This window comes from Mercenaria mercenaria, chromosome 15 (genome assembly GCF_021730395.1).
Source record: "Mercenaria mercenaria strain notata chromosome 15, MADL_Memer_1, whole genome shotgun sequence".
NCBI lineage: Eukaryota > Metazoa > Mollusca > Bivalvia > Venerida > Veneridae > Mercenaria > Mercenaria mercenaria.
In genome coordinates, this window is record NC_069375.1 from 62,875,139 (window position 1) to 62,901,725 (window position 26,587).

Here is a 26,587-nt window from a genome sequence, read left to right on the forward strand (position 1 = left end):
AATCAGTCACTGATAATTGAGCCGTGCCATGAGAAAACCAACACAGTGGCTTTGCGACCAGCATGGATCCAGACCAACCTGTCAGGATCCATGCGGTTTGCTTTCAAAGCCTATTGTTATTAGAGAAACTGTTAGCGAACAGCATGGATCCTGACCAGACTGCGCGGTTACTGGTTGCAAAGCCACTATTTTGGTTTTCCCATGGCACGGCTCAATTATAAACAATGGAATCATCAATGAAATTTTACCATAGACATAGATTTGCATTCAAACAAATATCTACTTGTCTGTATTGTGCAGTTTCTGGAAGTAAGACTATATTGAAATCACTAAAGTCTTTTTTAAATATTGTCCGGTGTTCAGAATATGAAGGTCCCGTATTGAGAAGTACAAGTTACAAATATATATAGAAAATAGAAAGGAAAAATTGGGAACCAGAAAATCGTGCATTTTTAAGAAGTTTCCAGTTTTTGAAAGATCCAGTATTCAGAAGTTTCACTGTACCAGCTTGCATATAAATACTTACTTTAACCAAAGCTGGATATTGACACAGACAAATGGGTAAGGGCAATAGTCATGATATCTATTTTTCGAATACTCAAGCTAAAATAAATATTAAGTTGAAACTAATCATGCCAAGAACACAGCAAAATATGAAAGCAAAGAAGGTTTTATTCAAGAATGCGTAATTTAACAGGAGGCATTTTTTTCAAGTTTCTCAAATAACTCCAGTAAAAAATTGATCACGAGTCTCCCTCCATGGCTACTTCTGCCTGCGCTCGCACATAAAATGGTCCCTGGCTACAATAAGCCTTTAACTGTACAATATATGGCTGTCCAAAAATCTCTGCAGAAGTTGGTGAATTTGCTAGAGTTGAAATAATTGCAAATTTCCCCTCCTTTCCTTCTTTAGTCTTCTCTGTCGAACGATTGAGAAGATATTCTCTAAAACCCGGATGACTGTTCATTATAGCCTGGCTCCAAGGTTGCAATGCCAGAGAATTGTAAAAACTAAGGAGAGCTATGCGTAGATCTGGAAACGGCTGATCAGCCAGTGACACAAGGTAGTCAAAAGTTCGAGTCCCTAAATTGTTATACCAACATTCTGTAAGTTTCAACAGCTCTGAAGTTTGATCTGGAACCTATAAAAGACAAAAGTCAAGAGGAATATGAAGCAATCAAAGCCACTGTTAGGTATTCAGTCACAACAATATAATTAAGGTCATATTTAGATTTTTCAGCTTCAACTACAGATAAACAAGAGGGTCATGATGACCCTGGATCGCTCACCTGAGTAATTTAAGCTACATGTTTCAAATGTCAAACTGATGATAAAATATAAAGGAAGTCAGTAGGTCACATTCATGGTCAATGAAATTCAGTTTTACAATTTGTGTGCAAAACTGTGTATGTCATCAAAATTTCAAGGCTGTATCTTAAAAAACAAGAAAGTAGGTCAGTAGGTCAAGGTCACAGTCAAGTGTCATCATATTACTTGGGGTCATCAGGTAATTATAATTAAACAGTCTTGGAAATAGGATCAGATGATTTTTTAAGTATTTTTCCTATATAACTCACATAATAACTAAGCGACCCCAGGGCGGGGCCTCTTTTAACCCCAGGGGCATAATTTAAACAATTCTGGTAGAGGACTACTATACAATGCATCATACCAAATATCAAAAGCCTAGGTTGTATGGTTTCAGACAAGAAGATTTTTAAAGCTTTTTTCTGTATAAGTCTATATAAAACTTGGGACCCCCAGGGCAGGGACTCTTTTCACCCAACCGGTACAATTTGAACAATTTTGGTTGAGGACCATAAGACAATGCTACAAACCAAATATAAAAAGTTTAAGTGTTGTGGTTTCAGACAAGAAGATTTTTAAACTTTTTTTCCTATAAAAGTCTATGTAAAACATGGGACCACCGGGGTGGGGCCATATTTGACCCTAGGGGGATAATTTGAACAATCTTGGTAGAGGACCACTAGATGATGCTACATACCAAATATCAAAGCCCTAGGCTATGTGGTTTTGTACAAGAAGATTTTCAAAGTTTTTTCTATATAAGTCTTTATAAACCATGTGACTCCCAGGGCGGGGCCATATTTGACCCTAGGGGGATAATTTGAACAGTTTTGGTAGAGGACCACTAGATGATGCTACACACCAGATATGAAAGCAATAGGCCCTGTGGTTTTGGACAAGAAGATTTTTAAAGTTTTTCCTTTCGGTTGCCATGGCAACCAGAGTTCTGCATGGAATTCAATTCTTTGAACAATTCTGAAAGGGAGCCACCCAAGGATGGATCATTCTTGTGAAGTTTGGTGTAATTCTGCCCAGTGGTTTTCAAGCAGAAGATTCTTTTAGAAATTGTTGACGGACGGCTGACGACGCACTACGCATGACGGACATCAAGCGGTCACAATAGCTCACCTTGTCACTACGTGGCAGGTGAGCTAACAAGAGCTGTCACAGGAGACAGCATGCTCGACTATTTCGATGCTGGATAGTGAAACTGGGCACATCTGAGGAAACTGGAGCTGTCACTGGAGTGTTTATTAACTCCAATGGTGAATGAAGATATTGCACAATTGCCTGAGTCTGTGTCAAAAATATTAAGTAATAAGACAGGTACAGATAAAGTAGGATAGCTCTCCTTATACTTCGTATAGTCGAGCTAAAAACCCATTTGCCCGACACATTCTTGTTTTGTTGGATTTTAAGGCATACTTACACAATTTCAGCTTGTCTGGTGGCTTTTCAGCTTCTGATAGTGAATGAAGATCACAGGTGCAGCTTTGGGCATCATTTCAGCAAAGACGTACATTTACGTCCTTGATTTCAGGCAGAGACTGGCACCCAAGTATAAACAGTGGCCTTCCATAAACCAGCTGCATGAATTGTGCCTCTACAGATACAGGTAGAAACACCGACCTGCTGAAAGCCAGCTAGGTAGCTTCCTCATGAAGATGTTTTACATCCTACACCTAGATTCCAACATGCTAGAGTGGGGGCAAGTGCTTCAAAGTCAATGGCCCTTTCCACTCAGATATAACCCCTGCCACACACACACACACCCCAAATTTGAAATGTTATGCAAAATATTCAATTCATAATCAAGTAATGACTAATATATACACATTTTAAGAAGCCTTAATTCTACTTACATTTTTACATCAATGTTTATGCCTTACAGTTGGCGTTTGCAATATGACTTCTTCTTGGCGATATATGACCATTTTGTGTTGATTTGCCTTAAAACCCAACTCATTCACTCCAGTACTTGACATTAGAGTTAGATTTCTTATAATTGCAAACAAGTTCACAAAATGAAAATGAGGTGAAGAACAGTATACATACATGCCATAATTTTTCAGAACGTTTCCGGGATTCTGAGTTAAAATTTCCGGGATTTTTACCTTTTGTCCGGGACATACACCGTGACATTGGTATTCGTCTGTTTCATGCAAAAAAATCGTAATATTACATGTAGTTTTGCGAGATAAACATTGTTCACTCGCTTACAATGTTTTAATTTGCTGCAAATGTCATCTAGCTTTCTAAGGGAGGTAAATACATCTACGGGTAATACACATCTATAGTTCGGCACGTGAATTTATTGCGTTCCCGAGGTGAACAGAATTAGGAGACTTACTATATACGAAGAATCAACCTGGTCATCGTGATTTAGATTCTAGCTAATTTGGTATCATTCTAAAGCTTAAACATTTATCTAATAATTAAACTGAATCCTTAAAGGAATAAAATATATCTTGTAAATAAAATCGCCAATATAAAATATTTGGAGTCGGGTCAATTTACATGGGTCGGTCGGCAAAGGCATTCAATATTTTAATTTAGAGTATGTGTGACAATCGATCCTGATCTTAAATTATTACAACCTTTTAAAATAATTATCGTTAAATTGACCGTTTTCAATAATCTCTTCCATAAAGGCTACATGTAGCTTTACCGCCAACTTGCTAAAAACAAAGAGATTTACGACTATTGTTCCTAATTTAAGTACCATAAAACAGTTATTGATTGCATAATCCTGTCAGTTCTTAATCAGGGTCATCATAATAACTGACTGTTACTTAATCAGTGTCATCAAAAGATCGTCGCGTGATCAAAGCGGACTTAATCAACACGTGTCCTGCTTGAGGGCATGAAACTGATTAGGAATAAACAATGTGACACCGGGGACTGTTTATTGTGTAAAATTCAACAACTTATAGACAAAAAAACAAGTTTTTTGGGGGATTATTTTTATTTGTTCCTGTATTTTTATTTTTCCGGGACATTTCAAGACTGTCCGGGACACCAGGACGAGTATGTAATTTCCGGGACAATCCCGGGCAATCCGGGACGTATCACATGTATGACAGTATACCTTTAATTTGAGAAGTGTAGCAAGGGCTTGGAGAACAACAATCTTTGTGTCATGCTGGGTTTCTCTCAAAGCTTTACCTATACATCTTACACCTGTATCCATCTTGTTACCTGCAATATAGAAACAGTAGAACATGATCATGGTCATTGAGTTTTACCTATTTATCTAACAGCTGAGTCTAAGGATCCCATATTTACATGTTTAAACGAGTCAGTGTCGTGTTTGACTGCTAAACATTTACAAAATTTCTACCCACTTAAATGACACAATCACCCTTCCAATGATCAATGTTTTTCTCTGTTCATGAAATTGAATGAAACAAGTGTTTTCTGGCTGTTAACGATATTAAGGTCTCTTTTTTCAGTAAACAGTAAGCCGCCATTTTGCACACTTGTTTGAATAGTGATAAATTCCATTATCGGCACGAAACCATACTGTGTAAGAATTCACATGTATACAGTGCCAAATTTGATTCGATTAAAATAAATTGTTCCATTTCACATTGGAATGACATCAAGCAGTGCCAAACCTAGTGCAGAAATGTCAAAACAGCCCGAACTGGTGAAAATGTTACCAAAACATTACCGCAAATTTATGATATTTTTTTCCTATCAAATTTCAGAAAATAATGCATTTACGATTATGGGCTCCTGTTATAAAGGGAAAAAGCTAGCCAGAGTCATGGATGAAGACAATATACTGGGATAATTTATTGCCGCTTAAATGGTATCGTTTCGTGTTTGAAAGATCGTGTAAATGTTTACAAAAATCTGTAAACGTGGGAGCCTTACCTGCATCTATCTAGTTGCAATTTAGAAAGAGTATAACATGATGAGCAACTTACTATAGATACATGTATCTAATAATAAGAATTTTTTTTAACATGTTACAAACATGGTAAGACAGTTTTCGCAAGTAGCAAACATAGACCTAACGATACCTAGCTTTTCCAGGGCCAGCTTTCCCTCCACTGAGCTTCCAATGAAGCCTACGGTCTGTATGGCCAGACTGTGCATTGAGTCACTCTGTGGTGCTGAGAGATTTGTGAACACTGTAGATACAAATGTCCCATTTGTTGTCATAATTTCTTTTGGGTGAATTCTTGCCACGCATCCAAAAAACTTTATTAAACCTGAAAAGAAAAAAAAAGTTATATAAAATCCTACCAATAAATTAAAGATTTTTATTCAAATAGAAAAAAAATTTTTTCTAAAGAAGCTTTGCAATAACAAATGGCATCAGTTCCACCATATTCATCTGGGCATACTGTAAAGTAAGGTATTTTTCGAACAGTACTAATTTTCACGGATTTGGTGGTGGAGTCAATCCATAAAATAAAATCTCAATGAACAAGTAAAATTTTGACTCATTTTTAATTATTCCCAAAAGCTGAAACCAACAAATTCAAGTTACCCCCTTTTAGTCAAATACACAAAATTATTTCCCTGTAAAGTAAAATGATTGCACGGTATATCAACTATTGAAAGTCATAAGAAAGATGCCCTTGAGGCAGCAGTATAGCAGACGTCACAAATAAAATTTCTGATCAATATCTTAAAGTCTTATTTTCATCATATAAATCTTTTTTTAGTGCCAAATTCCAACTTTTCTGACAAAATTTGAAATGCTGTTTTTGATGGCTTTAAGCTGCCATCTTGTTACCAGTTACTCTCCTTTCAGAAGCCTGGCACAAAAAGATATGATTTGGGAGGTAAAAGTAAACAAGGAAAAGGTGTTTCACCAAATGGCTGTCAATTTCAATTTTCTTTTAACTTAACAGGATGGTAGCATTATCCCAGTAGGAATAAATAAAAACATTCTACTGTGTCATCATTGACAAGTGATCTACCTCTCATTCACATTCTATGGAAATTACAAAAGCAACAAGAGCTGTCACAGCAGACAGCACGTTCGACAATTTCGATGCTGAATAGTGAAACTGGGCACATCTGAGGAAGCTGGAGCTGTCACTGGAGTGTTTAATGACTTTAATGGTGGATGAAGATATTGCACAATGGCTTCAGTCTGTGTCAAAAGTATTTAATTTAAGTGACAGTGTTTCAAAACACTATATAAGTATAATTCTAAGCAAAAAGAGGGCATAATTCATAAACTATTTGTGCAAGAGTTATGCACCTTGTGTCATATGATGTGGATAATGATGTGGAACAACTACTTCAAGTTTGAATGAAATGCATTTCGTAATAACTGAGATATAATAGTGAAAATGCATCAAAATTAACCTTAAACTCTAAGTAAAAGGGAGCATAATTCATGAAAAATTGGTTCCAGAGTTATGCACCTTGTGTCATATGATGTGGTGATAAGGTGAAACAACTGTTTTAAGTTTTAATCAAATCCATTTAGGAATAACTGAGACAGATTGAAAATGTATCTAAACTTAAACCTGTGTGTGTGTGTTCGGGTTTAACGTCTTTTTCAACCATCTTTCAGTCATATTAACAACGATGTCTACTTGTAGCAGTAAACAGAATGCCCAATTCTATAATGCTGCCTCACTGGAATATCATGCCGTAGACATGTGGCATGATAACCCACCCAGTCACATGATACTGACACTGGGCTGACCAGTCCTTGCACTATCCTCTTAATGCTGAGCATCAAGCAAGAAAGCTACTAGTACCGTTTTTACGTCTTTGATATGACGCGGACGGGGATAACCACCCGCACTCTGAAACTCTAGTTAAAAGGGGGTTAATTCATGAAATATTGGTGTAATAATTATGATACTTGTGTCATATGATGTGGGGGATGATGTGGAACAAGTACTTTTGGTTTAATTTAAATCCATCTATAAATAACCGTCATCGAGTAAAAGTGCATCAGAACTTTGACCTGAAATTCTAAGAAAAAAAGGGGGAACAATTCATGAAATATTGGTGTGAGAGTTATGGCCCTAAGTGTTTTAAGTTTAAAGCCATTGAAGTTTAAAGCCAATGTATCTAGTTGTTACTGAGTTAAGGAGAAAAAAGAGACAGTGTAAATAAACTTTAACCAAGGTTTGGACACAGAAAGACGCAAACATTGATGCTGGGGTGAGTAGGTTAGTTGTTCTTCATATACTTCGTACAGTCAAACTAAAAATCTTACCTAAGCCCACACTCGGCAACATGGCAACATCACCTTTGGATGACAATGTCCAACCATGTCAAAGTAGGCAAAGAGCTCATCTTCATTATAACAAGATTTTTACGTGTAAAGTGTCCTGGAGTAAAACAACAGTACCTGGTACAAGAAATCCCGCCAGAGGGTCAGATTCTGATGACCTCATCATGTTTTCCAGTGTAGCCAAAACTCCTTGCTGGTCCAGGTATGTGAGGCCATGTTCTACAAGGGCAAGGTCAGACAAAAGCTCGAGACAATTGAGCTGCACGAGGATATCATCACGATGAAGCTCGTTCAGAAACTGCTGTAGTAATCCGCTCTCAGAACAACTGTGTAATCCAGATATAGACTGACTGCTGATGGTCACAATTACCTTCCAAATAAAATTTACATATTCTGTAGATTGGTTATTATTTGCCATGGATTTGATTTTGTTTATATTGTAAAATATAGAGATGCACAAACTTAAAACACTTGTAAATGCTAAGAATTATCTTCAGAAAGAAAACTGACGATGAAGTGCTAATTCTTAACACAAGCTGACAGAAGGACTGCTGGCTCAACTTTTTTTTAAAACATCTGCCAAAGATAAATGAAACTGAAATAAAAGACTGACTGCATTATATGGAAGAGCTGTTTGTAATACAGATATGCATCCTGTCACTGCCTTTTCTTAAATTCAATCCTGAAATCAATATGACCTTGACCTTTGACATACTGACCCCTAAAAATAGAGTTCATCTACCGTTCTAGACAAAGGCAATTTTTCTATGACGTTTGAAGGCAGTAGGTTCACAGGATCTTTACTTATTGAGTGGGAACCATTTAAAGTCTCCAGGTCACTGCGATCTTGTCATTTGACCTACTAACCAACAAAATTAATGGGGTCAAATACTGACCTCAGGCAATCATCCTTTGAAGTTAGAATCAGCAAGCCAACCATTCTCTAGTTATTGAATGAATACTGTTTCAAGTCTCAATGTCACTGTAACCTTGAAACTTTGACCCCTTAAGCAAGATGCGCCATACTGACCACAGGTAATCATGCTATGAAGTTTGAAAAATGTTGGCTGAAGCCTTCTTTACCTTAGACTGAGGGGAAATGATTTTCAGTCTCAAGGTCACTGTAACCTTGACCTTTGACCTACTGAACCTCAATGTAATAGGATTCATCAACTGATAACAGACAATGATCCTATGAAGTTTGACTCCTGTATGCTAAAGTGTTCTTTAGTTATTGAGCAAAAACTGTTTACAGTCTCGATGTCTCTGTGAACTTTAACTTTGACCTACAGAGTCCCAAAAAATAAGGGTTCATCAACTTACAACAGGTAATCACTCTTTGAAAATAATTCAATGACAGCTCTAGGCAAAAGTGTTCTCGTGTTACTGAGTAGACTTCGTTTCCAGTTTCCAGTTTACTGTGACTTTGACCTTCAGCCTACTGAACCTTGAAACAATAGGTATCCTGTATTGACCACAGACAATCATCCTAAAAGAATTTGACCAGTGTGAGACAAAGCATACACTACTTATTGATAAGACCCAAAGTGTCTATGGACCGATATTCATTGAATGACAATATACCCTCTATTCTTCAAAATTGGGGTTAATTGGGGAGGGCATAAAAATCTGGAACCTGTGACGGGATATGGCTGGTTCAAGAAAGGAACAAAGATCTTATGGTGATACAATTTATATGCAAGTTTGGTGAAAATCCAATTACAAATGAAACCGCTATAGCCAATTTCTGGCCCTTTCAGGGGCAGTTACTCTAGAACCAACATGTATTACAGAATGTGATTGGTTCAAGAATGGATCTGAGATTATATGGTGATACAAGTTGTGTGAAAGTTTGGTTAAAGTCCAATCATAAATGAAACTGCTATTGTGTAGACAAGACCAAAACAGCTTATTTCTGTCCCTTTCAGGGGCCATACCTCAAGAACCCATGACGGAATATGTTTGGTTAAAAAATGGAGATCTTATGGTGATACAAATTGTGTGCAAGTTTGGTTAAAATCAAATCATAAATGAAACCACTATTGCGCAGACAAGAAATTGTTGACACACGCACAATGGACATCAAGTGGTCACAAAAGGTCACATTGAACCGTTGTCTAAGGTGAGCTGATAATTAAGTAAAATATTTTACCTCTATGTTTGACCTTGACCTTTGAGCTACAGGTTTAAGTATTAATCTGACATGACATCTAATAATGGTAAGTGTATATACAAAAATATATAAATATTCATATGTTCATAAAAACCTATAGACGTAAAATCTTTGACCTCTCAGGCTGACCTTGACCTTTCAGCTCAGGGTCTATGTTTTGCAGACTACACACATTGTAAAGATATGGCAAACTGTACACACAAAGACACAAGGGTTACACTGTATGCTCTCTTTCCCACATAAGACATAAGAACATTCAGGGGAACTCTTATATGCTGATTTTCAAATGTTCTGAATCAAGCAGAAATATCATACCTCATACACTCTGAATCGTACAATGTCACTGAAGGAGAGGACATCCTGTAAAGCTGACATCACCGCCCCACCATACAGTGTGGTTATACCACCGGTGCTTCCACCTGTCACAATGACAAGACTTAAGTTACATGCATAGTTATGAGCCATATCCAAGATTGGGATCTTTATCAGTACAACGAAACATCTAGCATTAAAAAGTCCAACCAATGTTATCTACCTATCTAATATTGAGAATGTGCATTTAGAAGTGTTTTATGTTAGCCATAGGGCTAGATCTCCCTGCTTTCGTTGACACATCACTAACATTATAATTCTTTTTAAATTTAGAAAGACATTTTTTTTTAAAGTCCCTAACGCTGAGCATTAAATTGCCCTAAATATTTCCCTTTAGTTGTATATAATATTTTCATTTAAAAATTGCAAATGTATAGTTCTAGAACAAGGCAGGTACATGTATGAGAATCCTTCCTTCTACACAACACTTTAAAGAAGTAGACCAGTTCTCAGTTTGGAGAAAAGTAATGGTCAAAAAGGTTTTGAAAATGTTCAGCAACATTTTAATGCACTAGTGATATGTCATGTTCCACTTTAACTTTTGTAAAATATTTACTGCACACGGCATCTAAATTATTATGCTATGTATCATGGAAAGCTACATGTAAGATGAACTGGCAACCTGTATTTACCAGCACTATCAAACATAAGATACATTAAGCAAAAACTTACCAATATTAACCAGGGTGTTCCCAGCAATTTTAGCAACCTCAAGAACGTCATCTGCCATGGTTTTAACAACTTGTATAACCAATTCTTCATACTGTAACAACTCATTTACCATTTCTCTACTGATTCTTTCAATCTTAAAAACAGCAATTTATCACTGATATTCACTGAAATATTTGGATGAAATACATCTGATAATTTTACAGAGAAAAATATGAAATATAATTTCCACTGGGTGAATCTGACTTAATACTGAGTTATAATCTAACTACCTAAGTTTCAGTAGAGACAGTGACATTGTGGGTATATAAATTTGTGAATTTCAACATAAAAATTATGAACATAAAATGAATGGGAATTTTACTTTCATAGCTCGCTGAGATTAAGTTTGAGGACTGCAATATAGTATTCCAATACAAAATTGATTATCTTTTTAGTAATAAACATTTACACCTGTACATAGATATACATTAAGTTTTTTCATTACTCTTAGAATTCTTAAAAGTATTTCAGTTTTGTGAAGTTTTTCATATGACGAAACACAATAACAACAGTTGTATCACGACAGCATGCTAGCCTATATTTGCAGATTTGTAAAATGGATTTTCTGTCTAAGTATATTGTCAATATTCAATGAGTACTACGAGACATGTTTCTGCGCTTGTGTTTTATTGCAACCAGAACATGCATGAAGTTTAAGTTACGTACCTGTATCTGTTTTAGACTGTAATTTTTCAAATTTTGAAAAGTAAAGAAACGCCAGTAGTTTTTTAAACATCCACAATGATCACACTCCCCGAAACTTTATCCCCTGGTTAAGCTGTCTAATCAGTATATATAAACAAGAGGACCATGAAGACCCTGTATCGCTTACCTGACCTATTGGCCTAAAGATCATCAAGATTAACATTTTGACTAAGTTTCATGAAGATATAGTCATAAATGTGGCCTCTACAGTGTTAATAAGCTTTTCCTTCGACCTGGTGACCTAGTTTTTGACCCCAACTGACCCAGATTTCAATGTGACCTATAGATCATCAAGATTAACATTCTGACCAAGTTTCAATAAGATATGGTTATAAATGTGGCCTCTACAGTGTAATCTAGGTTTTCCTTTGATTTGACCTGCTGACCTAGTTTTTGATCCTACATGACCCAGATTCAAACTGGACCTTGAGATCATCAAGATTAACATTCTGACTAAGTTTCATAAAGATACACTACAAGAGCTGTCTGATGACAGCGCGCTCGACTATTCAAAGAATTGATTGAAGAATGGGGTCAAAATATTTCCACAGATATTCAAACAAAAGAAATAAATAGATTAGACAAACAATGTTCATGTATTTCTTTGATTTGGATAAGTCTTGCACTAAATGGCAATGTATAAACCAATTTCAAAGTCCAAAAATGGCCATAATTCAGTCAAAATAGTTATGTACTCTTGCCTACAGATGGAAATCATAATGATAAACAAGTGTTCAAAGTTTAAAAGCCATATGTCAAATAGTTTTGACAAAACGTGGACTTGTGTGAAAACAGAACCAATTTCAAAGTCCAAAAAGGGCCATAATTCAGCCAAAATAGATGACAGAGTTATGTACTCTTTCCTACAGATAGAGACTATTATACTAAACAAGTGATAAAAGTTTCAAAGCCACATGTCAAACACTTTACAAAAATATGAACTGGTACGGAAAACTTAACCAAGATTTCTAATTCAAAAGGGGCCATAATTCAGCCAAAATCCTTGATGGAGTTATGTACTCTTGCCTATAACTGGCCATGGTGATGGTAAACAAGTGTTGAAAGTTTCAAAGCTTTATCTTAAAAGACTTTGCAAAATATGAACTGGAACGAAAAACTTAACCATGATTTCTAAGTCAAAAGGGGACATAATTCAGCCAAAATCCTTGATGGGAGTTATGTGCTCTTGCCTATAACTGGCCATGGTGGTGGTAAACAAGTGTTGAAAGTTTCAAAGCTTTATCTCAAAAGACTTTGTCAAAATGTGGACTGGTACGAAAAACTTAACCAAGGTGTGACACCGACGCCGATGCTGACTCCGATGCCGTGGTGAGTAGGATAGCTCTACTTATTCTTCGAATAGTCGAGCTAAAAATGTACAGTCATAAATGTGGCCGCTACAGTGTTAACAAGCTTTTCCTTTGATTTGACCTGGTGACCTAGCCTCTGACCCCATATGACCCAATATTGAACTCGTCTAAGATTTTATTGAGGGTAACAATCTGACTAATTTCATAAAGATTGGACCGAAATTGTTACCTCTAGAGTGTTAATAAACTTTTTCCTTTAATTTGACCTAGTGACCTACTTTTGACCCCAGATGACCAATTATCAAACTCATCCAAGATTTTATTAAGAGTAACATTCTGACCAAGTTTCATTCTTATTGGGCCAAAATTGTGACCTCTAGAATGTTAACAAGCTTTTTCTTTGATTTGACCTGGTGACCTAGTTTTTGATCCTAGATGACCCAATATCAAATTCATCCAAGATTTTATTGAGGGTAACATTCTGACAAAGTTTCATTCTAATTGGGCCAAAATTGTGACCTCTAGAGTGTTAACAGTCAAATTGTTGACGACGACAGACGGCTGTCGACTGAGGATGACGGACACAGGGCAATCACAAAAGCTCACCTTCAAGCACTTCGTGTTCAAGTGAGCTAAAAAAATTGCAATGTAGTGGCAGTTTAAATCCTGCCTCACCTCTGAGATACAAAGCTTCCGTACAGCTGCTTCATCATTGGTCAAGCCAGTCTTTAATTCGTCTTGAAACTGGGTCAGTACAACATCAGGTGAGAGAGCTTTTAACAACTTGTTCAGCACATCACAGCACAGTTCTAACTGCTCTCTGAAAAGGAGGAAAATAAGGTACCTTAATGTCACAAAACACAGCCAACATACAGTTACCTTAACCCTTTATAAATTAACACAGATCCATACGCTCGAGATGTTATTCTACTGGTCACCAATCTTCCTTCCTGTGTAGTCTGGGCTTCAAATTTCAATTATGACAACTAAGTATCATGACCCCCACCCCTCTCTCCCCACCAACCTGCTACCCTCTGCAAAATGGTAAAGATTCCTTCCCATTGGTGGTCACCCAATTATTATCAAGATGTATGAAGCTGTAAGTTGTGTCAAAGTAAAGTAATTTGATAAAAGCCATTAAATAAAATTTTCTTTGCTTGCGAAAAGCATAGAAAAGTAATTTTACTTAATCTCAGAAAAGCAAAGAAAAATAAATTTTGTCTTATTGCTTTTTATATCAATTTGCTTATTGCTTCTCTGCATATTTCTTGCGTATTTTTACCAATAAGCACATTATAGCTCTGCTGACCAGCCCAAAAATGACAGTATCATTATGCAACCAGTTTTTGAAACAATAACATGGTTCAAATTTTGTTTTGAACAAAATTTGAAAAATGGGAGACTTTCAAAATTTTGAGAGTACAAAATCTAGAAATATGTAGCAATGTGTATATAATGTATATATAGTATACAATTGGTCTATGATATGTATCGATTGTCCAATTAGCTCAGTTGGTAGAGCATCTGACTTGCAAGCAGAAGGTCCCAGGTTCAAGTCCTGGATCCTGCTGCACATTTTTCTCCTCCTATTATAAAATAGAAATAATGACAATTTACATTTCTTTAACTTTCGATGTCCATCTGCTTTAAATATTCATTCATTTATGGAAGTGTCCAGCTGAGATGCTGTCCAGTAACCAGAATCTGATGTTTGGCCTGCATTCTAGGGGTTACCGGATGGGTATAAAATCTCCAGGGGATTTTCTAGACGTCTGCTAAATTAATTTTCTATAGTTTAAACTGTTATTTTCTTAAGATGTCAAAATTTATCTCTAAACAAAATATTATGTGAATACATACAATGTACCAAACAATTTTTTCATCATCTCCCATAGATTACTGATTTTTCAGTGTATAAAACGATTGAGATTGTGTTTGTATATAGATCAATTGATATTCTATTTTTAGAAATGTTAAGAACATTGATCGCTGAACGTAAATTTTATTTTGTAAAGAGTTTTGTTTTTCTAAAAGCTTGCAGACCAGAAAGGAATTCAATAATTAATTTTTATAATTATTTTGAAATAAAATGAATTAATTATAAACGTTTAACATATTAGCGTGTAGACAAGTAAACATTAATCGTGTAAAGTAAATACATACTATTAGTAGGTCTAGGAAAGTGGTATAATATTTACAGATTATTCTGTAAATTTACAGATAATCTATAAATTTACATTTTTTTCAATTCATAAATTTACAGATAAAATGTTTGAAAACTGCTAAAATCATATTTGGACTCAAAATCGCAGCTTGAACTTATGGTATGCATAAATAAAGGTCAGTTGTAACTTTCAGTCATTTCTGTTGACATTGATTTTTCTGAAAATGCCAAAAACTTCAAGTCAATAAAAATGGCTGAAACTCACAAATGAGTTAATTTATGCACACTGTTAATAAATCAATCAATTTCAAGCTACGGTTTTGAGAATAAATGTAATTTCACCATGTTTCATACAAACAATCTGTAAATTCATAGATCGAAAATTCTGTAAATTTATAGATTATCTGTACTGGTCGGGGGCCACCAACTGGACACTTTTACAGTTTTTTCGCCATTTTCTCTTTCATTTCCTTCATTACAGCTGTGAAATTTCACATGAACATAGTTAGGTGCACCCTCAAGAAGAAGACTTAATTTGTTTACCCCTAACGAAGGATTATTGCCCTTTCCAGGGCCGAATGTAGGGTCAACTAAACTACTTACTTTCACTGCTTGGCAGTACCATATATCTGGACAGTTTTTTTTACAACTTCTGGGAACCTCTGTACTGATGACATTTTGCTATGTAATGTGAAAACGAGTCAAAGTATTCATTATTGGCCTGAAAGATATAAATTTTATTCAGATTTGTTTTGTGTGGAAAACTGCTATATGATAGTAAGAAATGCAGTGCGGATTTCCAAATCCCCCCATGATAGTTTCATGCTTCAGTATGAATGACGAAATCAAAAAATGAAATTTCCACCTCAATAAGTTATTTTTGTCAGATATAATTCCACATCATTGTTAAAAAATCAAATGTGTGTTTCACTTATATAAGATTGCTAAAAATACAGCAAAATTTAGCAGCTACGAAATTGTCCGGTTTGGTGGTCGTCCGGATTTGGTGGTCCTCAACCAGTATACTTACAGATAATCTGTAAATATACCACTTTCCTAGACCTGATTAGGTTTTTAATAATTTTTGATATTATTTGATAATTACATAAATCAATCAGGAAGTAAATTCCCTTTCGATACATTAAAGTTTATTTGAATTTATGACCTGGTAGTTCCTGACATATACTCGACATCACTAATCTCACGTCATCGCTAATTTTGCGGTATTTGAGTTGCGCCAACTACTTGGTGTTTACATTTCAAAGTTTGTGACCTATTTTATGCACGATAGCGAAAAACGTTCTTACCTGCAGTAATCTTGCTAAATATCTGTCAATATTTATTATTAAAAGCGTTTTTTTTTTGCATATGTATTGCAAAAATAATAAAAAACAAGAGCTGTCTCCATAGGATGACACATGCCCCCGATGGCACTTTGAATGAATAGTTATGGCCGATGTTAGAGTTTAGGACCTTTGACCTACGGAGCTGGGTCTTGCGCACGACACGTCGTCTTACTGTGTCACACATTCATGCGTAGTTATTTTAAAATCCATGCATGAATGACAATGATATGGACCGGACACGTCCATCAATGCACTATCATGAAAAATGACCTTTAATGTCTAAGTGTGACCTTGACCTTTGAGCTACGGACCTGGGTCTTGCATGAGACACGTCGTCCTACTGTGGTACACATTCATGCCAAGTTATTTGAAAATCCATCCATCGATGACAAAGATATGGACCGGACACGCCCATCAATGCACTATCCTTTAATGTCTAAGTGTGACCTTGACCTTTGAGCTACGGACCTGGGTCTTGCGCGCGACACGTCGTCTTACTGTGGTACACATTCATGCCAAGTTATTTGAAAATCCATCCATTGATGACAAAGATATGGTCCGGACACGCCCATCAATGCACTAATCTTATATGTCTAAGTGTGACCTTGACCTTTGAGCTACGGACCTGGGTCTTGCGCGCGACACGTCGTCTTACTGTGGTACACATTCATGCCAAGTTATTTGAAAATCCATCCATCGATGACAAAGATATGGACCGGACACGCCCATCAATGCACTATCCTTTAATGTCTAAGTGTGACCTTGACCTTTGAGCTACGGACCTGGGTCTTGCGCGCGACACGTCGTCTTACTGTGGTACACATTCATGCCAAGTTATTTGAAAATCCATCCATCGATGACAAAGATAAGGACCGGACACGAAAATTGTGGACAGACTGACAGACTGACAGACCGACAGACGGTTCAAAAACTATATGCCTCCCTTCGGGGGCATAAAAAAACATCCACTAATTATTCAAATACTTGCAATGTTTACAAGTTTGTCTACCAGCTATTCGGCAGTTTTCCTCATTAATATGCAAATTAAGTCCTGCCCATAGGTAAGAGAACACCAGATTTTATGTAACATCACCCAGCTAGACAAATATTAATGAAATATCAGTATTCGGCGAAACATCAAAACTCGACGGAAGTAGTGGAGGACATGACTCTTATGCACGATAGCGAAAAACGTTCTTACCTGCAGTAATCTTGCTAAATATCTGTCAATATTTATTATTAAAAGCGTATTTTTTTTGCATATGTATTGCAAAAATAATAAAAAAAAAACATCCACTAATTATTCAAATACTTGCAATGTTTACAAGTTTGTCTACCAGCTATTCGGCAGTTTTCCTCATTAATATGCAAATTAAGTCCTGCCCATAGGTAAGAGAACACCAGATTTTATGTAACATCACCCAGCTAGACAAATATTAATGAAATATCAGTATTCGGCGAAACATCAAAACTCGACTGAAGTAGTGGAGGACATGACTCTAGACCACATTTTTTGTTCTTTGTCTATATAAAGCCGCCATCTTGGATAGGGAGGAGTCAATTTTCGGGATAGGACTCAATGACGTCTTGTTAGTATACTTGTCTGCTATTTTAGATTGATGTAGACAAAATCCTTGAGAAGAAACTCAGGTAAGGAGTTATATAAAGTATTTTTTATAAAATAGTTGTATTAAGCAGATCCTTATTTCACAAAGATGACTCCCATGTGAAAGGTCAGCGGATTTTAAGGGGGGAGGAGGGGATTGGGTCCCCGCGACCATCCCTTCAAAATACACCCATGATCCACTCAAAATACACCCATGATACTTAACAGTGAAGTGGAACATGCACATGTTAGATAAGTATCAGATAGAAAATATTCAGTAGTAGTAGTACAATATTTAAGGTTCCAATACATTATGACCACGCTCGCGACCTTGTGGTTTACTTGCAAAATATCTGGTATGTCCACTTCCCAGAGGAGAATAGTTTCGATAGTGCAAAATTAAATGTAAACAGGTAAATTATAAATATAGAATGTTTAAATTGGCGCCCATGACTTTTGAGTGTTCCTGATAGTTTGGCTTAAATAGTTTTTCAATGTTTGAGTAATATTTAGTGCTTTTTAACCTATGATAGTTTGATGGCTTCAATTGTTGACCTATATCGCAAAATTAGTGATGTGACATCACATGATGAGTATGGCTGACTATTGTTGTTTGAAGTGCACATGAATGTTTCTTGAATGATATCTGAGGCCCGTGCCCAGGATTTTTTTTGCTGGGGGGGGGGGGGGGGGGGGGGGGGGTTCCAACCTGGGGGGGGTTTGGGAGGGGTATCCCCTCCCGATGTTGATTTTTTTTAATATGGCACATGAAAAGATGCATTTTCCTGCTACCTGAAACACATTTAAGGATGCATGAATGTATCATATATTTAAGGAAAAGTCTATTTTTTAATCATTTCATCAAGCCTTTTCAATGTATGTATGATTGTACAGACACAATGTATGAACTTCATTTTTCTGTATGATACCCAGGTCTCAGTATGATTGTACAGACACAATGTATGAACTTCATTTTTCTGAATGATACCCAGGTCTCAGTGTATTGGCTCTGATATCTACCAGTCCAATGTATAACCAGCCACCAGTAATAAAGAAGCTAGTGGTTTGAAAATCAACTTTATTTATCATAATAAAACAAACTATATGATTGTCAGCAATAATTATACTACATTTAAATCAAATGAATAAAATTTCATTCATTCTACCATTTTCTTTCAATCATAATATAAAAAACTTTTTTCTAATTAAAAAAAAAAATAATATGATTGTGTAATTTCACTAAAAAAAAAGAGTTCTGCTCAAAATTGATATACAAAATGACATGATTTGTAGAAAAATGATTTACTAAGTTCACAAATAAATATTAATAATAAAATAAATAAAAACACAAAAATATTTTTTGAACTTTTTCTGCATTTCTTGTGTTCTAAGCAAAATTTTTAATATAATGAAAAAAAATTGTTGAAGTTTTAACATGATTTATTTATTTATGGCCAAATGTTTTTAGATTTCCAACAAAACATGACAATTACTATTAACATCATAGATTTCAAATGACAATGACCTCTTAACTGTACAAACTATAACATCACAGCACATATTTTTATGTATAAAACCCCTCATAAGTAGCGAGTTTTAGATGCGTTTTGTAAGATTTACTGAGAAACTACTTTTAAAACTATGAGGGTTTTAAGTAAGGTTATTGGACCCAGTAAAATTGATACAGTAGTTTCAAATTCATAATTGTTGTAAAATTAAAAGAAAGGATAAATATCTATTCTATCAATTTAATAAATTTGGGGAATGTGCCTTATTGTAAAAACAAAATACAACCCATCATAATGTTTCAATTTTCAGATTCATTTTAAGATTTACTTAACAAAACCAACAATGTTATGATCATTTTAACTTCCAAAGAGTAAAAAACATAATAGTTTCTCCACTACCCAATCAAGTACAGCGTTTAAAAAGCAAGTGATCAATGAAGCATGTACAGATAAACTTTTACCTGTAACATGCCTGGGGCTAATTTCCACTACCAGACACAGTTTTATGGCTCTTTAGCCTGTGTATTGCTGTCAAATCAAGCCAATTGCCCTGGTGTATAAATTTGTTAATTGAGGGGCCCATAGTAATAAAAATCGTAACTAGCCAGCCAATAGCGAAAATCAAATTAAAAAAAAAAAAATACGTATACGGATGTATATTTCACCCGATTCTATACGTGCGGAAATCTAAAGTGACAGGCACAATCAAATCATAAAATTGAACGTACATTTTTAAAAATCCTTTTGAACTATTATTGAAAATATAATTCTTCGTCTGTCTGCAATTTTTTTAAAAAGAATGATAAGGCCAACATTTTTTTATTTTCTGGTTTACGGGAGATTTTTCAAAAAATTAGGGTCGGGGGGGGACAAATAAAAATAAAAATAAAAGTCCCGATTTTGAGCAGTCGACCAAATAAATAAAAATAAAACATCCAAAAGGATACAATTTTTTTATTTTTTGTAAACCACAGAAAACGAAGCTTGCAAGCTTAAATTGCATACACACTCACAAATGACCTATTCTGAACTGGTTTATATCTCATCATCTCAGTATACTTTTGTTTTCTTTATGTGTAGCTTGTATGAATAATGCCATTTTCAAAGTCACCAAGGATATGCACTATTTGTGTTTTTGTATGTATCTATTTTGAAGTAAAAATAGACTCATTATTAAATATACATATACCAAAGTTGACATTATCATATCGTAAGACCACTGCATAATATTTATTATTTAAACATGAATAAAAACTGCTTTAAAATGGGTATATGCAATGACTACTTTAGGTCTGCATCCTGCATACATGCATATTGATTGGCTGGAGAGGGAGTCTTAAAAGATAGGCATTGTCATACTAAAAATGAAAAATTATGAATTGATAAATATTATGCACACTCAGTGACACTGGCTTTAAAATTAAATTGCTTTGGTTAAGTTTCAGTGGCTTGAATATTGTTTTATATTTTGCTGACTGTCAGTGCCACCTATATTGTACGACAAGCCAAAACAGTCTGAATTTTGGTTCAGCTAAAATGTGTACAAAATAACAACCTTATCAGCCGATGTTCAGACAACAATATCGGAGATTTATAAGACTCTTCACTGAGATGGGACTTGGAATTAATTAGTTGGGAGTCCGAAAAAACATTTATTATTGGATATCATTATGTGTTCCTCAGTGTCAAAGGCACATGTGGCATATAGTGTCTGAATGTTTGTCCCAAACATACTTTCAAAGGGTCTTCTTACAGATTTTGTCGGTATTGACCATATCGACATTTTCGTACATAGGATCAGGGGGGCTGGCGAGATTAACCGATATAAAGACCATGTACAATATTAGCGATTATTTTTGCCAGAAGATAAGGATTTAGGAAAGTTCTTACTTTCTCACAATGGAAATACTATTCTACGACCTCGGCAACATTTTTTTTGCAAAAATAATCTGTTTACCTTGAAAGATGCAAATAATTTATGGAACGTAGAGAGTAAACACGGGCACCAGTCTATGCACATAGTAATTAATCAGTAAAGACGTCAGTAGACGCTTACTGTTTACGGATGACAAAAGCGTCTCGCTTACTGCTTTGAATATTGAATAAAAAATGTAAATGCGCGTTTGATAATAAAAAATTAGTGCTAAATACATTTTCTACGAAGAACAAGAGCTGTCTCCATAGGATGACACATGCCCCCGATGGCACTCTGAATGAATAGTTATGGCCGATGTTAGAGTTTAGGACCTTTGACCTACGGAGCTGGGTCTTGCACGCGACACGTCGTCTTACTGTGTCACACATTCATGCGTAGTTATTTTAAAATCCATGCATGAATGACAAAGATATGGACAGGACACGCCCATCAATGCACTATCATGAAAAATGACCTTTAACGTCTAAGTGTGACCTTGACCTTTGAACTACGGACCTGGGTCTTACGTGCGACACGTCGTCTTACTGTGGTACACATTCATGCCAAGTTATTTAAAAATCCATCCATGGATGACAAAGATATTGACCGGACACGCCCATCAATGCACTATCCTTTAACATCTAAGTGTGACCTTGACCTTTGAGCTACAGACCTGGGTCTTGCGCGCGACACGTCGTCTTACTGTGGTACACATTCATGCCAAGTTATTTAACAAGAGCTGTCCATAAGACAGCCAAGCTCGACTATTCGAAATATTGTCACAGAAGCAGGAAATTATTACCCAAAATGTTAAATATCAAAAGAGTTTTAAGTTCGAAAGGGGGACATAATTTGAACAAAATAGATATCAGAGTTATGGGACTTGATGTTATCAACTAGTTTTATAACCCCGAAGAAACATGTTAAGTTTCAATTCAATATCTGCATTAGTTTTGGGGATAGTAACTTGCATGTAAAACTTTAACCAGAATTTTCTAAGTCCAAAAGGGGACATAATTTGCTCAAAATACATGTTAAGAGCTATGGAACTTGACCCAGTGAGGCTGGTAATTGACCTAGAAAAAGAATAAATAAGTTTCAAAGCTATATGCCTTTTGGTAATAGCTGTATGTACTTGCACGCAAAACTTTAACCAGGATTTTCTAAGTCCATAAGGGGGCATAATTTGCCAAAAATACATGTCAGAGTTATGGGACTTGGTGCTATCAACTAGTTCTATAACCCAGAAGACACATGTGAAGTTTCAATTTAATATCTGTAGTAGTTTTGAGATAGTTACTTGCATGTAAAACTTTAACCAGGATTTTCTAAGTCCAAAAGGGGGCATAATTTGCCAAAAATACATGTCAGAGTTATGGGACTTGACCCAGTGAGGTAGGTAATTGATCTAGAAAAAGAAAAAATAAGTTTCAAATCTATATGCCTTTTAGTAATAGCTGTATGTACTTGCACGCAAAACTTTAACCAGAATTTTCTAAGTCCAAAAGGGGGCATAATTTGGCCAAAATACATGTCAGAGTTATGGGACTTGACCCAGTGAGGTAGGTAATTGATCTAGAAAAAGAAAAAATAAGTTTCAAATCTATATGCCTTTTAGTAATAGCTGTATGTACTTGCACGCAAAACTTTAACCAGAATTTTCTAAGTCCAAAAGGGGGCATAATTTGCCCAAATGAAGGTCAGAGTTATGGGACTTGGTGCTATCAACTAGTTTTATAACCCCGAAGACACATGTGAAGTTTCAATTCAATATCTGCATTAGTTTTGGAGATAGTAACTTGCATGTAAAACTTTAACCAGAATTTTCTAAGTCCAAAAGGGGGCATAATTTGCTCAAAATACATGTTAGAGTTATGGAACTTGACCCAGTGAGGTTGGTAATTGACCTAGAAAAAGAATAAATAAGTTTCAAAGCTATATGCCTTTAAATGATAGCTGTATGTACTTGCATGCAAAAACTTAACCAAAGTGTGACGCCGACGCCGACGCCGACGCCAGGGTGAGTAGAATAGCTAGACTATTCTTCGAATAGTCGAGCTAAAAATCCATCCATGGATGACAAAGATATGGACCGGACACGCCCATCAATGCACTATCCTTTAACATCTAAGTGTGACCTTGACCTTTGAGCTACAGACCTGGGTCTTGCGCGCGACACGTCGTCTTACTGTGGTACACATTCATGCCAAGTTATTTGAAAATCCATCCATGGATGACAAAGATATGGACCGGACACGCCCATCAATGCACTATCCTTTAACGTCTAAGTGTGACCTTGACCTTTGAGCTACGGACCTGGGTCTTGCACGCGACACGTCGTATTACTGTGGTACACATTCATGCCAAGTTATTTGAAAATCCATCCATCGATGACAAAGATATGGACCGGACACGCCCATCAATGCACTATCCTTTAACGTCTAAGTGTGACCTTGACCTTTGAGCTACGGACCTGGGTCTTTCGCGCGACACGTCGTCTTACTGTGGTACACATTCATGCCAAGTTATTTGAAAATCCATCCATCGATGACAAAGATATGGACCGGACACGAAAATTGCGGACAGACTGACAGACCGACAGACTGACAGACCGACAGACAGACTGACAGACCGACAGACGGTTCAAAAACTATATGCCTCCCTTCGGGGGCATAAAAAAGAAATAAAATACAATACTTTCATTTTGAAACCACTTTCGTCACGCTGCCATTACCGAACTTTCTAATATATGCTTATGTTTGTCATGATGACGTCATAACTCCACTGTGGTGTAGTGGTTAGCGAGTTCGCGTTGAAAACTAGTGGTCGTGAGATCGAACCTCACCTGGACCAGATTTTTTTTTTCTATTCCTTTTTTTATTTCATTTTTTTTTTTTTTGTATTATTATGAGTTTTGAAAATATTGTATAACTAAAGTCATTCATGTGAAATTTAACAAGTATTTAGTTTTGATGTCAGGTTCCAACAGCTTTAGGATCAAAATATACAGGCATTGAACTGTGAGAAGCAAATAATGCTCTTCTCCCCGTTCGCATATATTTCATTAGTGCTAAAAGGTTAACCATAAAAAAACCCATAGAAATGTTAACTTAGAACTTCAGTAAATAAACAGGGTTTTCTGAGAATTTCGGCAAACACTGTTTTTCTCTATGTAAAATTCTGAACATTAATTTTTAAAAATTGCTAGTCTTTTGGGTTTAAAATTAGCTTTGTACAGTAATGTAAATGATTGTAATTTTCCCATACCAGGCGTCTATTATAGCTGTATTTTTGACTGAAAGTTGGACACAATCATTCTTCCTTTCAGAAAGAACCAAAATTTGACAATAATGACATTTAAAAGAATTACAATAGTCATTTCCAGTATTACGTAAATTCTAATTTTTAACAACTTTGGAATTGAAACATTAACTTTTTACATTAAGTCCTCATTGCCAAACATTCACGAGCAAAGATACAGAATTCCTTTGGCTATTGGACTAATGAGATTCTGTTAGGTTTGAAGCTTTTCAATTTGAAGGGGTTATCATTTGTGACTGGTTTCCAGTATGATAATAATTTATGTAAAATTGTTGATGCAGTGCGTTTTAATAAGAATAACAGAAGTTATTCAAATACCTGTTTTTCTCTTTATCTTGGTGCAGATTTTAATCTATACAGTATCGAACTTTCTTTTAATTATATACAGAATATCTTTAGAGTATTTCACATGTCAAGAATTAAATTTGATGCAGTCGAAAACATGCATTCAGAAATCATGAATTATCATTAATACTTATAATTTTAATAGCAGAGCTACCGGCGCCGCAAAGCGGCGCCGACAGCGTCGCATTACGGTTAGACGTATGAAAAAGAAAATGAACAGAGAGATCTAACTGTGTATACTATCGAGTTGAAAATTCGTGGTACTTTTTGGAATCGGTGTTGTTCGGATTTTTTCAAGTACACTATGCACATAGTAATTAATCAGTAAACACGTCAGTAGACGCTTACTGTTCACGGTTGACAAAAGCGTCTCGCTTACTGCTTTGAATATTAAATAAAAATGCAAATGAGCGTTTGATAATAAGAAATAAGTGCTAAATACATTTTCTACGAAGAAAAAAGGAAATAAAGCACAATATTTTCATTTCGAAACGACTTTCGTCACGCTGCCATTACTGGACTTTCTTATATATACTAATGTTTGTCCTATTACGTCATGTCTCCACAATGGTGTAGTGGTTAGCGAGTTCGCGTTGTAATCCAGAGGTCGCGAGTTCGAACCTCACCTGGACCAGATTTTTTTTTTAATTTTTTTTTTTATTTCATTTTTTGTATTATTGTGAGTTTTGAAAATATTGTATAACTAAAGTCATTCATGTGTTTAGTTTTGATATCAGGTTCCACTGTAGTACCTGTGTAGTAGTCAGTAGACATAACTTAAAAAAAGAAAAGCTTTAGGATCAAAATATACAGGCATTAAACTGTGAAAAGCAAATAATGCTCTTCTTCCCGTTCACATATATTTCATCCATTAGCTTTAAAATCACTGACCAGAGTTAATCCAAAAAAAATAAAAATAAACAAAATTGGCGAACATCAAAGAAGTTCTTACTACCATCCCTATTCTATAGTGCTAAAAGATTAACCACTTTTGGGTTTAAAACAAGCTTTGTACAGTCATGGAAATGATTGTAATTTTCTCATACCAGGCGTCTGTTATAGCAGTATTTTTGACTGAAAGTTGGACACATTCTTCCTTCCAAAAAGAACCAAAATTTGACAATAATGACATTTAAAAGAATTACAATAGTCATTTCCAGGATTACGTAAATTCTAATTTCTCTTAACTTTGGAATTGGAACATTAACTTTTTACGTTAAGTCCTCATTGCCCAACATTCACATGCAAAGACACAGAATTCCTTTGGCTATTGGCGTAAAGAGATTCTGTTAGGTTTGAAATTTTCAAAGTTCAAGCTTTTCAGTTTGAAGCAGTTATCATTTTGTGACTGGTTTCCAGTATGATAATAAGTTATGTAAAATCGTTGATGCAGAACGTTGTAATAAGAATAACAGAAATTATTCAAGTACGTTTTTTTCTTTATCTTGGTGCAGATGTTAATCTATACCGAACTTTCTTTTGATTATATACAGAATATTTGTGGAGTTTTCACATGTCGAGGATTAATCTTGATGCAGTCTAAAACATGCATTCAGAATTCACGAATTATCATTAATAATTTTAA

General features: G+C 35.6%; 1 protein-coding gene across 1 annotated transcript in view; it reads right to left on the reverse strand.

The window, feature by feature from the left end:
• Positions 1-654: 654 nt before the first annotated feature.
• The window catches only part of LOC128549127 (26S proteasome non-ATPase regulatory subunit 5-like), a 32,699-nt gene continuing 6,766 nt past the window's right edge, over positions 655-26,587 (reverse strand). Inside the window, exons 2-8 of the mRNA XM_053525436.1 lie at positions 13,473-13,617; positions 10,744-10,876; positions 10,015-10,118; positions 7,644-7,896; positions 5,338-5,529; positions 4,398-4,507; positions 655-1,142 (exon numbers count right to left, since the gene is read on the reverse strand). Coding sequence (XP_053381411.1) covers positions 744-1,142; positions 4,398-4,507; positions 5,338-5,529; positions 7,644-7,896; positions 10,015-10,118; positions 10,744-10,876; positions 13,473-13,617 — 1,336 coding nt within the window. The 3' untranslated portion in view covers positions 655-743. The remainder of the gene's footprint in view (positions 1,143-4,397; positions 4,508-5,337; positions 5,530-7,643; positions 7,897-10,014; positions 10,119-10,743; positions 10,877-13,472; positions 13,618-26,587) is intronic.